Consider the following 12,488-nt stretch of genomic DNA (forward strand, 5'->3'; position numbering starts at 1 on the left):
TCATCTGAAATTCTGCGAAGAAGTTTCGTTGGAATGATAAAACTGGGGGCTGGGTGGCCCGCGTGTCTTTATTATTCTCCGTTTTCACCCTAATCCCAGACCTTTTCTTTGACCGCTCGCGCGGCGCGTTCGTAACCTAGGCAAATATATGAGCTGTTTTACAGTCTACCGTATTTTAGACCCGCGGACTTATATCCCTGAGTATATCAATCTAAGTAATTTACTACTGGGGCTAGCGGCTTAGAACTAGAGACTCCGCCCCGAGGTCCAAACCCTTTCCGTTTTATATACCATTTTGGACAGAAACTAGTACCCCTTCTATTGACAAATGGTACCCCTTTCGCATAGCACCTAGTTTAGAACTTTGCAGCCCTTTAACTGCTGTAACTGCACTTTATGTCAGGTTTCTTTCGAATTTTTCACAGCCATAAGATACGTCTTTTAGCCCTTTTGGGCCTTTTAGAGCGGTTTTCATTTGAGTGTCGAAAAGTAATTGGTTTTGCACTTTCTACACGATGCGATTGGCTTAAAAGATTCGCGCCACTCTTTCATCCAATCAGAAGTAAAACCAAAGCCAATTGTGACGCGCTCGCATGCATTTTCCCGCGCTTTGCGCCAGCCACACGTAATTACTTCGAGTTTTGATTGGTTCAATGTATTGTCTGTGTCCTATGTGATTGGCCAGAGTAATTACTTTGGTTTTGGTTTTACGACACTCAAACGAAAACCACTCTAACAGGCCAAAAAACAGATTACCCTACCGTTTCTTATACTTCAACGATTCAACTAGTGAAATCCCTACTCTTTCATATACCTGAAGCTTTAGGTACCCTTTTCGGTCAGCAGAGCCTCCCCGTATATGCGATTATTGTAAGTACCCCCGAGCTGAAAAATAAAATAATATCAACTCTACAGCACCACAGTCAATTAAAATGGAATGGTTGGGAAACCCTTTGTTATATGTTTTTGTTAGCTTTTTTGGACCTGACTGTGTACAACGTTCAATAGCATTCCTATCATTTTGAACTTACTGACCAATAGCAACATTGCATTAATTTATTCAGTCACAATTTGGGAACAAAAAACAAAGGATTGTGCGTCCAACATAACCTACAGCACCGTTGTTTTCATAGCCTGCCTAGCTGGCGGTATTGGTGGGTGCGAGATTAAAGTTTTGGCGGCGGAGCCGTGTTCCAAAAAAAGGGAGTAGGGACAAGGCGGTTGAAATATGGCCTGCCAGAAAACCCCGGTATTTTGAATAGTCCGCACACCAGTGTGCGGAGAAACGGATTGGTCGAGGGCCATACATATGTCAATCATGTTAGATGATCCTTTGCATATATTTCGCAATTAAGGGAGCAGACGGCAGACTGGAAAAGACGTAAGTGATTGTGGCAGTTCCCCTTTAAAAAGAGCATAATTGACGACCGAGTTGCCGAAATGGCACAGCGCTGGAATTGTCTTTATTTAGTCGTAAGAAACAAAGGTCAAAGAAAATTAAAACACTCTACAACTGCATCTGAGTTCAAATCCTATCAGGAACACCTACAGAAGAATAAACCACAGGAAATGGTTATTCAGTATTTAGGTAACAAACCAGCTTCATGACGTTTTAATGTTAAGCCTAGTGTGACAAAAAACAGATTTACTCAGTCAAACTTTAGAATGATACATGCACTGTGTAGTGCTAGTAACCTTCGCGCGAGAGCCGAGAGAATAAAAAACCTCCGTTCAAGCAAACTCACAAGGTCACGTTTCACATTATCACGAGCTTAGGGGTCGTGTTTAGCCTGTGAACGCTTATTTCTAAACTGTCTCGCGCGAAAATAATCGGAAGTTTCAAATTGCACCTTTCTCTTTGATTGGCTGATTTAATTGGGATCAGCTAAGGTGACAAAAGTGGGCGGCATTCGAAAAATCATGGTTCGCTGGTAGGCGGTATTTCTCGCGGCTTCGCCGCTCGTGACTACTCCGCCGTCAAATCTCACTCGACTGTATTACAACGGCTCCGCCGCCAAATCTCACTCAACTATTACACAATACCGCCAGCTACGCATTTGAATGCAATTTGATACCGGCTACAAGTTACAGAAGCGACAAACGGGTTCGGCTTTTCAAATATTCAATTCATGAATGGAATCTTGACCTGGTTTGACTGTAATTCCTCCTTCAGAAATCTGCGAATTATCCTGTGCGATCTTCGCTTTCACAACACCTTTCAGTTCGTGAAATATGGTGCTTCAGGGTAATTTTCTCTTTCACTTCTTTCGGCACAGAACGAAGTAAACGAGCTTTAACCAGTAAATTTTTTATTATTTGTAGCTGTTAAATAAAGGTACGGCAGCTCCAGCTAGCAGTATTTCATCACAAAAACAACACATTTAAATTTTTTTTAGGAATCGAAGCGCCATCTGAACATGGACGTACTTAAAAATTTTCTTTTCCCTAAAACTGATTTCAAAAGAGACATTATTTGCGCCAAAATTTGATTCCTGTATGGTAAACGCCTATTGGCTAATAACATGACGTTAGATTATGTAAATTAGGGGGCGGTTAACGGCTTGTTAAATGAATGTATCAGGCGTTATTTTTTTCCCTCTTGAGCCATAGAAGCAAACCAAAAAAAAAAAAACGCCTGATCTCAGGTTACTGTGCTGGGCGATGTTCTCTCTGCTCCGCGGTTTCTTGTTGACGTCTTCTCCTTCGTTGTTCACGCTGAATTTGAAGTCGACGTTCTCGTTCCAGAGGAGTTTCGGTGGAAAATCTTCCTGGGAGAGGTTTTGCACCTAAAGTGCTTGTGTTTCATTTGCATGGGAAATTGTTCGTGATTCACCGATAATAAACTTTGTTTCACAGACGATGAATAACCACATCAAAACCTTGGTCATCGGCGGCAAAGTCTATGTTGCCTGGAAACGCAAAATGCTCCATGACGTCATTGGCGGACACCAAGAATATACATTCATGAAAAGATTTATGGCGCATCGAATTTTGCAGCTGGCAAAGACCACGCGCGGTTAGCATACTACTCGCGCTTCGCGCGCGACGAGAGTATAAAGGCGCTACGCTCGGCGCTCCGCGCCGAGTTTCGCTCGTAACTAGTGGTCTATTATCAATGCTGCGTTCTGATTGGTTGAGCTACTACTACGCTATATGTTATAGCCTGGTTATAGATAGATAGATAGATAGCCTTTATTTTAAAACGATGAATATTAAAGCTACATGAGCTTGTGGGGTCGTTTGCAATTAACTAATTACAAGTAAACTAAAAAGCTAAAAACTAGGGGTATATACAGACAAAATGTTTGAACTAAATTAACGCTTACAAATATGAAATTATGAGCATAAATTTAAGTATATACAAAGTCATCTTTTCTAAAATTACAAGTGGATGCAGACGTTATCTTAAAGCTGAATTCATTAAAATTAGCTTGAGATTTAAGCTTTAGCCTGAGATCACGATAAGGAATGTTTTTTGTCAGGGCACTACAGTTGTTGGTCACTGCATTCCACAGGACTGAGCCTCTAAACGCGACAGAGTCTTTCATGTAACGCGTGTTGAAGCGTGGAACAATTAAAGAAGCGCAAGTCCGGGTTGAATAGTTTGTGGCCCGTTTCTTAGAAATCAGGTCGATTAATGTGACAGGTAACCTATCGTGGAAAGCTTTATGAAGACAGATAAAAATGGCTAATTTATAATGAAAAGACAGAGTCGGCCATTGGGCCAGTTGTAGGACATCAGCCCACTAGTAGCGAAAAACGCCGTATTTTTGGCGGCAAAATGATTAAAGTCTTAGTTTAAGTTGTTTTGTCTCGATGTTTTTGACCAGCTAGTTGGATTTTACTAAAACAATTATCCCTCTCGCCCTCATGGCCTCTGAGTCAATAGCCCATTCGGGTAATGGACTGAGACCCACGCCCCTCGCATAATTGATTGAAGGGGTTGTCCTGTGAACACCTTGTCCTGTGTCCTGTGGTAGAAAGATTTGCGTCGATCAAGATGGCTGGCGTGGTAAACGGCAACTGGCAGACGGAATTGCCTAGTATTGAAGAAAGGACAATGTTTATCTTCAACAAAGAACTCATGAGCGATGTGAAGTTTGTTTTTACCGAGGCGAACGATGACGGAAGCAAGAAGGCAAAGCTGGCGATCCCAGCTCACAAGTTTGTTCTTGGTATCGGCAGTCCTGTGTTTTATGCCATGTTCTATGGTCCAATGGCGGAAACTACAGATTCCATTGAACTACCTGACTGTGATTATGAGAGTCTGCTAGAGTTGTTTCGCCATTTGTACGGCGATGAGGCAATTTTAAGCGAAAGCAATGTCATGCAAGTTTATTACTTAGCCAAGAAATACATGGTGCCTTCCCTTGTGGAAAGATGCACTGAACATATGAGAGAGAATGTGGAAGGATCAAATGTTTTTTCAGTGTTGCTGTTGGCTAAGAAATTTGAGGAAAAATCTTTGGAAGATCGCTGCTGGGGAGTGATAAAGACCGAAACAACAGAAGCTGTGATGTCAGAAGACTTTGTCACGCTAGAGCGATCTCTCGTCGAGTCTATTGTAAAAATGGAGAGGCTTTTTGTAAAAGAGGTCGAATTATTTAAGGCGGTTGATCTTTGGTCCACGAAAGAAATTGAAAGGCGTGGGTTGACCATAAATGTCAATACAAAGAGGGAAGTTCTAGGAGAGGAAATTGTGAAAGCCATAAAGTTTCCACTGATGTCTCAGAAAGAGTTTATGTCTGTTGTCCCTGATTCTAACATACTGACAGTGAAAGAGGTTGTTGATATGATGAAACACTTCAGTGACATTACAGAAGTATCTCTACCATTCAATCAGTCTCCCCGATCTGGTCCGCATAAGCGCTGCCTTAGATTTAACATCACCAATGGCTCTGTCAGTACCAAGTCATTTAGCAAGCCAGCTGTCACTCAGAATATTCCTTTCATCATCAACAAAGGAATTTTTTTACATGGAGTACAGTTCTTTGGTAAATATGGTGGCAATTACATAGTTGATGTTAAGATTTTTGAAGGTACAGAATTTTTCAGTGACACCTGTCTGTTTACAAGGTGTGGAATACACATTTCACAAACTTACAAGGATGAGACATTCAGTTCTATTAGTTACTTTGATGTGCTATTCAATAATCCAGTCTGTTTAGAGGGTGGGAAAGAATACAGGATAGACGCAACCATAAATGGTCCCCCGGGAAACTACATAAACAGTAGTCATGAGGAGAAATTTGTTGAATGTGCTGGGGTTACTTTTACTTTTAAGAAAAGAGCGACAGGAAATCAAATTTCTTGCCAGTTCCCTGCATTAATTTTTAGCGTGTAAAATCAGGCAAGAATTTGTGTATTTGTTTCTTAATTGATGGTATAAAATGTAACTGATAAATATACTTGCTGGGCTTTGAAGTGTTTATTAGACTGTTCACAGTCCTCTATTTTTTCATAAGATCGTCTAGATCGATTGCTTTGCGTTACGGGCAGCCATCTTGGATGAGTGTCAAAACTACTTAGGGGGCAGAGGCGGCTTGGGAGGAAGTGAGAAAAATAGAGGGACTGTAAAAACATCACTGCAGCTCGTGTTCAGTAGGCATGACAGGAATTTCATGCCTTTTACCATTCATTAATTATTAAGAAACTCCGATGGCGATGATAAACATGACAGACACTTTTAGCACTGATTTAGCATCTTTACAAATATCGCCTTTCAAAAAGTTATCTTATACAGTTTCTGGGCCATTCCTCCAAATAAAATCGGCAAACATGCACAGGTGGAACATTTTCCTGATCGAAGCGCTAAGCGTGCTCCCTTCATCACAAATTAAAACAGTTAAACCTCCCAATAAAAAGCCATGCATTTCTGACAGGTCGTCTTTTTTGCATCAGCGTAGCGTTAAATTTCAATCCGTTTGGCAGAAACTCTGTTACAACATTACCCCGGCTGGGCTGCTTCAAAAGCATGTTGGCTTACATGATTCACCTGCAAAGTACCAAAAATCTTTTGTGTGTTTGCGCAAGATGTGCCGTTTGATAGAAACGATGACATGTCAGTGACTTGTCAGTGTCTGCAACTTAAACTAAAGCTGTTGTCAATGAAAATTACCATGTATTGTCTAATGACCAATCAAATGCCTGCATTGCTGGTACAATGCATTCCATGAACGCGAGCTGCGGCGATGTTATAACAGTCCCTCTATTTTTCTCGCCTCCCCCTACCCCTAGAGCTATAATCTCCGACGCCCACCCCCTCGGTACATTTGAAAATCAAGATGGCCACCATTAACGGTAAGACACGCTATATCTAGACAATCTTACGAAAAGAATAGGGGACTGTGAACAGTCTTTGTTTAATTGAATAGTATTTACAACAAAGGTCTGGTTGTATGACTTTTCACAAATTTTGGTCCTGAAAAGAAATTTGAACTCGTTCAAAACAGTGATCCAAGCTCTCTCTTTTTTTCAAATTCGCCTTTGGGTGACCTAAAATTATATAATGGTCACCAGACATAACAAATAATTGGTGGCCTGAAAAAAAGCACATTAATAGCAAAGGGTTTGAAATGATGAAATGGCTGCCTAACTATCACAATATTGTATTAAATACATTACATGCAACATCTGAAACCCTAAGCTTGGACAAAGAGGGTTAAAGAGTTTTATTTGAAAGAAAAATGGCGCATAAATGATACTAATAATACTAAATAATAATAATAATAATAATAATAATAATAATAATAATAATAATAATAATAATAATAATAATAATAATACCAAACTTTTGTCTACTCACCATGGCAACCAAAATGAACTCAGCTTAGAGCAGTACAAAATAATGATAAGTTGTTAGTTTAATATCTTATAATAGGATCAATTAGTATGGCTGTATTGTCGAAGTTAGAGTGACATTTTGTTGCTTGATAACAAAAAAAGTCTGCATTCTTAAACACCAGATGTCATCGTTGGATTTTGTTGATCAAGTGTAGAAGAGTAGTAACAAGTTGCATATTTGAACTAACTGACAATGCAGAAGCAAAAGCACCCAAGGAAATGATTAAAAGCACATGCTATCCAGAAAAGGCTTGATTCAAACAAGACACCAGCAGAAATACAGTGGTCAAACTGGTACAAAAAAGGGTAGAAAGTGAATTCTGTTTGCCTGTTTCTACTTACTGTAAGGACAAGCGTATTTATTGTAGTAGCATTTAAAAAAGGGAAAAACTTAGAATTGACAGACGTTTTGCGTTTTAGACGAAGCAAGCCTTTGACTTTTGGTTAATGTTCTCTCTTTCGTTGAATCTTTATTGTTGCATATAGGAGTGACTTCAAAACGAATTTGACATGAGTCCATTTTACAGTTACAGGTGGAAACGAGGCAGAAGTTGACCTTGTGTTGATAATTTTGTTCTTACTGTAACTAGTATTTTTAACCCATTCGCTCCTAGAGATTTTGCCGAAAAACGCGTTTTGAAGCTAGTCGAGTGGTTTTCTGGTCACTGTCGTGCTATAAAGAGCTAAAACTTACCACAAACTGGTTTACAGGTCGAACACTTCGCGGCCTTGTGATCCAGATGCAAAATATCAGCTTGCGAAGTTCGGGCATGCGCAGAAAGCAAAATTTCGAGATTGGGTTTAAAAGTGACACAGCAGTCTTGACTTCTACTTTTCGCTTTCTCTCCTCCCTTCTTTTTTCGCTTTTCTTGCCTCATTTTTTTTTTCTCTTGCTGGGCATTTAGTGGGCTTCATTTTGGTGGGAAGAGTTTTTAGGAAAGCTTTTAGGATCTTAGGATTAGGTGAAAGGAAAGGTAGGTGGGTAATGGAACAAGATTTTCAGGTCAATGTCCCGTGGTTTTTTGCTTGTTTCTCCGGTGTCCTTGACTGAATTGTGCTCATTCTGGTATGGTTTGAAAGATCTCTTCACTCTGCACAAGTTAGCGAAGAAATTTGTCCTTGACCGTTAAAACTGATGACGTCACAATGGGTAGAAAGGACCTGGATCCGCACGGGCGGTTACGGGCGGTTCAGCGGCGAATGGGTTAAGCATAATTTCCATAAGAAAAGGAAATAGGTTTGTATCAAACAAGGTCAACTCAGCTTCACGTTCACTCAGAGGTTAGGATACGAAGCTCATTACTGTAAAATGGTATTTTTTCTTTCGACCAAATAAATTAGTATAGGTAATAGCATGATTAGTGGTGATATTTGGCATAAATACCACTAGTGATATTTCAAAATTATTATACGTAATTTCACGAGCCGTTAGGCGAGTGAAATTTGAGACAACTTTGAAATATCACGAGTGGTATTTATGCCAAATATCACGTACAAATCATGCTATTATTTGTTTATACTACTACCCGCAAAAGGGTTGTAATTTTCACATGTAGGTATTTCAAATTAAGCTGAAATACTACTGCTCTAAGCCAATCAGATTGCAGTAATTTCTCATGTAGTAGTATAAATCACATAATTACATTTGGGTTTGGTATTTTAGTTCGTTTATCTCTTATTTTAACTATATATCAGTTAATTTTTCATATAGCAATTTAACTAGCCTGCGTAGCAAGCGTTTTCGTTTGTTTTCGGAGCAAAGAAAGACCGAGGAACGAGAGTTTCGGTATAGCAAAGCGCCCGTTTTTGCAAAAATAGATTACATATTTCTGGAGCCCACGCGAGACTCAGACAAACATTGGCGTTTCAGAGAGGAAAAGAGGGCATTTAGGCAAAGTTTTTGAGTCAAAAAAGGCGTTTTTAGGCCTTTAATTTTGTTCAGTGCCAGGCGTTATTGTTGGAGCCATGCAAAAGGGATTCTAGGTATCCAGGAAAGCTACACAGATCGCTGAAAGAAATACTGAATTCGATTGTGAAAATATCTATTACCCCTGTCGGATGTCACGGAAGCCATTGCAAGAATTTGACCGCTGTCAAGGCTCGATTAATTAACGCTTGTTCCCGTGAAAATTTTACGGTCGATAATATTACCAGAAATACAAACGCTTGTGGATTTTACTGGCTAGACGAAGGGTATTTTACCAGTCGAATGCGTCTATCGAACAAACTAAACACGATTTTGACCAGATCGAAACACGAGGATCAGTTAAGGTTCGAAAAAAAGTAAGCATGCACAACTGTTCAGCAAACTGCCTTTAAGAGGCAAGAACTAAGCAATCAATCGAAATGATAAATGATTTTCCTCACTTTACATATATAGGCTTATCATTCTGAAGAATGAACTTAATTAAAAGCAAGTGGTAACGTCCCTCTATGTACGTAGTTAGGGACGGGCCATTTGAAAATTTTTGGGGGTTGGGGGGGGGGGGGGGCGAAGTACTAAAACAATACTCGCGAAAGTATTCATGCTATGGCCTAAAAAAAAATTCATACAAGGAATTTTGGTAACGAAAAAATATTCCTGCGGCTCGAAAATCCCCCCCCCCCCCCCCAATAACTTTTCTACTGGTCCGTCCCTTAGTCCAAAAGACCGAGAAAACTGAAAACCTGTACTCACTCTATATACAGTTTATACTGTTACATTGCGATCAATTTCTTTGAACATCAATAAGCATTGAAAGCAGCTCAAAGCTACCTTACTAAAGAGCTTTTAAAATATATTACGCTTCCCTTGCGGCAACGCATAACCGATTACTTCGTTCTACAGTCAACTCTTTCTAAGACGGACACCTTTGGGACCGGTACTAAGTGTCCATCTTAAAGAGATGTCCGTCTTATAGAGAGTCAAATAAAAGGAGTAAAGAAAGGCAGGGACCAACTCTAGTTGCCCGTTTTACGGAGGTGTCCGTCTTATAGAGGTGTCCGTTAAGACAGACTAGAGTCGACTGTAGTTTTCAACAGGCAATATCACAGTACATGTTTAAGTCCTGTTTATTTACTACTTAGATGCTCTTTCCAGAAGGATGAATGCAGAATTTATTACTTGCCATCGTCTGTACTTCAGTCAAGAATTGTCGAAGGACTTTTTCTAGAGTGAGCGAATCACTCACACTTGTGAACAAATAACTCCTTTTACCTGCTTGCTTGAAGCCCGACTTTTTACTTTTTACTTTTGTTGCTCATCAGCATAGTTTGAACCCGGGTCTCTGTCATATTCTGTAACAATTGAGGCCACTGTCTCGCGCTCGAAGAAATCTTTAATTCTCGCGAAGCGAGCGACCGAAGGAAGAGAGTAAAGCGAGTTTATAATCTCGTCGAGCGCGAAGCGCGCGCGCATCACGTGAACCGCGCCTGGTCTTAGCCAGATGCAAAATTCGATGTCCCATAGCCTGCAGTGCAGGCGTTTTCTTTGGGCGCGGGAATGTTTTGCTCGCGAAAGCGCATGTTGAAACTTTCGCCCTAGCACCTACCCTTAGAGGGTCTCAATGGGGTGGTGGCTTTTACGGTTATCGGCTAAAATTTTGGCTCTTTTACGGCTATCGGTTAATTTTTTTCAGTTACGGTTAACGAAAAAGTTAAAAATTAACTGCTTTTGTTTCAAAAAGTTAAATATTAATTAACCTGTATTTTTTTGTATTTTTAAATCAAAGTAAAGGTCTTCCGATCATCTCGGGATGAATTAAGCTATTCTTTTGAAAAATTTTCACATTTGATAGATCATACTGTTAATAAAGTATTCCACTTCTAATATTATTTACACATAGAAATGTCAATAGTCAATTTAAAAATGATCTTTGTGAAAAAGCAAAAGCAGACAAGCGAGCGCCCAACTCAAGGCCGGGGCGACATTCATTATAACAGAAATGGCCGTTTTCACACTAGAGAAGGATTATTCGTGTGAAACGGGCTATTTGTTTGATGATTCACGTCAGATAGGTAATGTACGTCTTAATTTGAAAATGGAATAGTTTTAATTTTGAGTGAACAATCCGCCTGACTTTTGAAGACGGGATTATCCGTTCCAGGTTGCCTGTGTACAGCCGGCCCCTCCCCTCAGAAAAAAATCGGAGAAGGGGTGTCTGTGGGGAGGGCGCGACTGTACACAGGCTAGTCTCGGACGGATGATCTATTTCTGGCTCTAGTGTGAAAACGGCCAAAAACAAAATTCCCGAGTCGAATGTTTTTAAGGATAGCGAATCACTGTACGGAACGACTGTCTGCCGTTGCCTTGTCCGTAGGCCGCATTATTCCGCGCTGCTAATGCGTTTCGGGTCACGTGATCCGAGTGAGTTCCCCACCGAAATGCCTTGGCCGAGACTGCGTGGGATGACGCCGTACAGGGACTAGGCATAGCAATGCCTACCTTTCTCTACTTAGCGTCAGAGAAAAACAGGGAAATGTTGTTTATCGGCAACGTGTTTTACAAACAGTGACGTCTCTGCGTGCTGTTTCACTAGTGTTTCGAGGGCACGACCTCCCGAAAATTGCAAATGTTAATCCCAGGCAAGAAGCCACACTTTCGCTATGGAAAAAATTAGTTCCCCGATAGAGCGCCGGAAATGGAGCCTAGGTCTTGGTTAACGCCTGAAAGGCGCTTCGCCTTACGTGCGTACGGAGTCACACTTAGTAGTCGGAAAATAAAAAACACAACCATAAGTGAGTTTAGTACCTTCCTTAAAAGTAGCAAATCTAAGGAACACTTTCTTTTACGGTTAACTCTTTTTTACCCTATTTACGGCTAACGGTTAAAATTTTTCAATTTTTACGGCTATCGGCTAAATGTTTGGCCGTTTTACGCCTATCGGTTAACCCCATTGAGACCCTCCCCTTAGGGTTACTATTTTTACTCTCCCTAATCTTCCTCGGTCATATCAAAGATGGTGGTTACAACAGTACGAACATAAACAGGCAGATTTCGCCCGCCCAAAATACGCCTGCACTGCAGGCTACGTTGGAAGCTTCTACCAATTCTTCTAAAAGGTGGCGATCATGACTCGTAGGGGAACTGGTGGAATGTCTTGGGATTCCTTGGAAATGGAAAAAAGGCCGCCACAAATCCCAGGGGCGCGTGATTCGTCCGTTAGTTGCAGTTGTGCTGGATGGGCCTAAAAAGGCTCGCTCTACTCGCCGAGAGGTCGACTTGTAGTAAGTCTAAAGGTGTTGCGGAAACTATTTCGCCCCGGGAAATTTTTGCTTGTGGAATCTGGAATCCGTTAAAATTATGCTAGTAGAATCCGGATTCCCGGGCTTTGGAATCCCGAATACAGCTCGAGGAGTCTAGAACACGTGTTTTGCCACGGAATGCGGGTCTTAAGACGAAAACAACAAAGTGTGATCATCGCCTCTTAGTCGATCTTGGATAGGTCGAGCGGAATCCCAGGGGCTCGTCTCGATCTTACAGTAAACTTTCACCACGAACATTTTATCGACCCGACTAACTGCCCCTGGGTCTCCGAGGATGGTCTCCTTCATGATCACGTCTCATATTTTCGCGCCATTTTCGCGGATTGGAAGACTTCCATATAAGGAATGCGGAAAACCAATTGCCTTGTCACGACAGTTCCCGGATGTCGGTGAATAAGTAA

At 40.9% G+C, this 12,488-nt stretch overlaps 1 protein-coding gene across 1 annotated transcript; it reads left to right on the forward strand.

Annotated features, from left to right (window-relative positions):
* Nucleotides 1-3,758: 3,758 nt before the first annotated feature.
* Nucleotides 3,759-5,529, forward strand: LOC140946197 (BTB/POZ domain-containing protein 6-like). Its single transcript, XM_073395281.1, has one exon. It carries the CDS (start codon nucleotides 4,001-4,003, stop codon nucleotides 5,342-5,344), a length of 1,344 nt encoding a protein of 447 aa, XP_073251382.1. The 5' UTR covers nucleotides 3,759-4,000; the 3' UTR covers nucleotides 5,345-5,529.
* Nucleotides 5,530-12,488: the final 6,959 nt, after the last annotated feature.

This window comes from Porites lutea, chromosome 8 (genome assembly GCF_958299795.1).
Source record: "Porites lutea chromosome 8, jaPorLute2.1, whole genome shotgun sequence".
NCBI lineage: Eukaryota > Metazoa > Cnidaria > Anthozoa > Scleractinia > Poritidae > Porites > Porites lutea.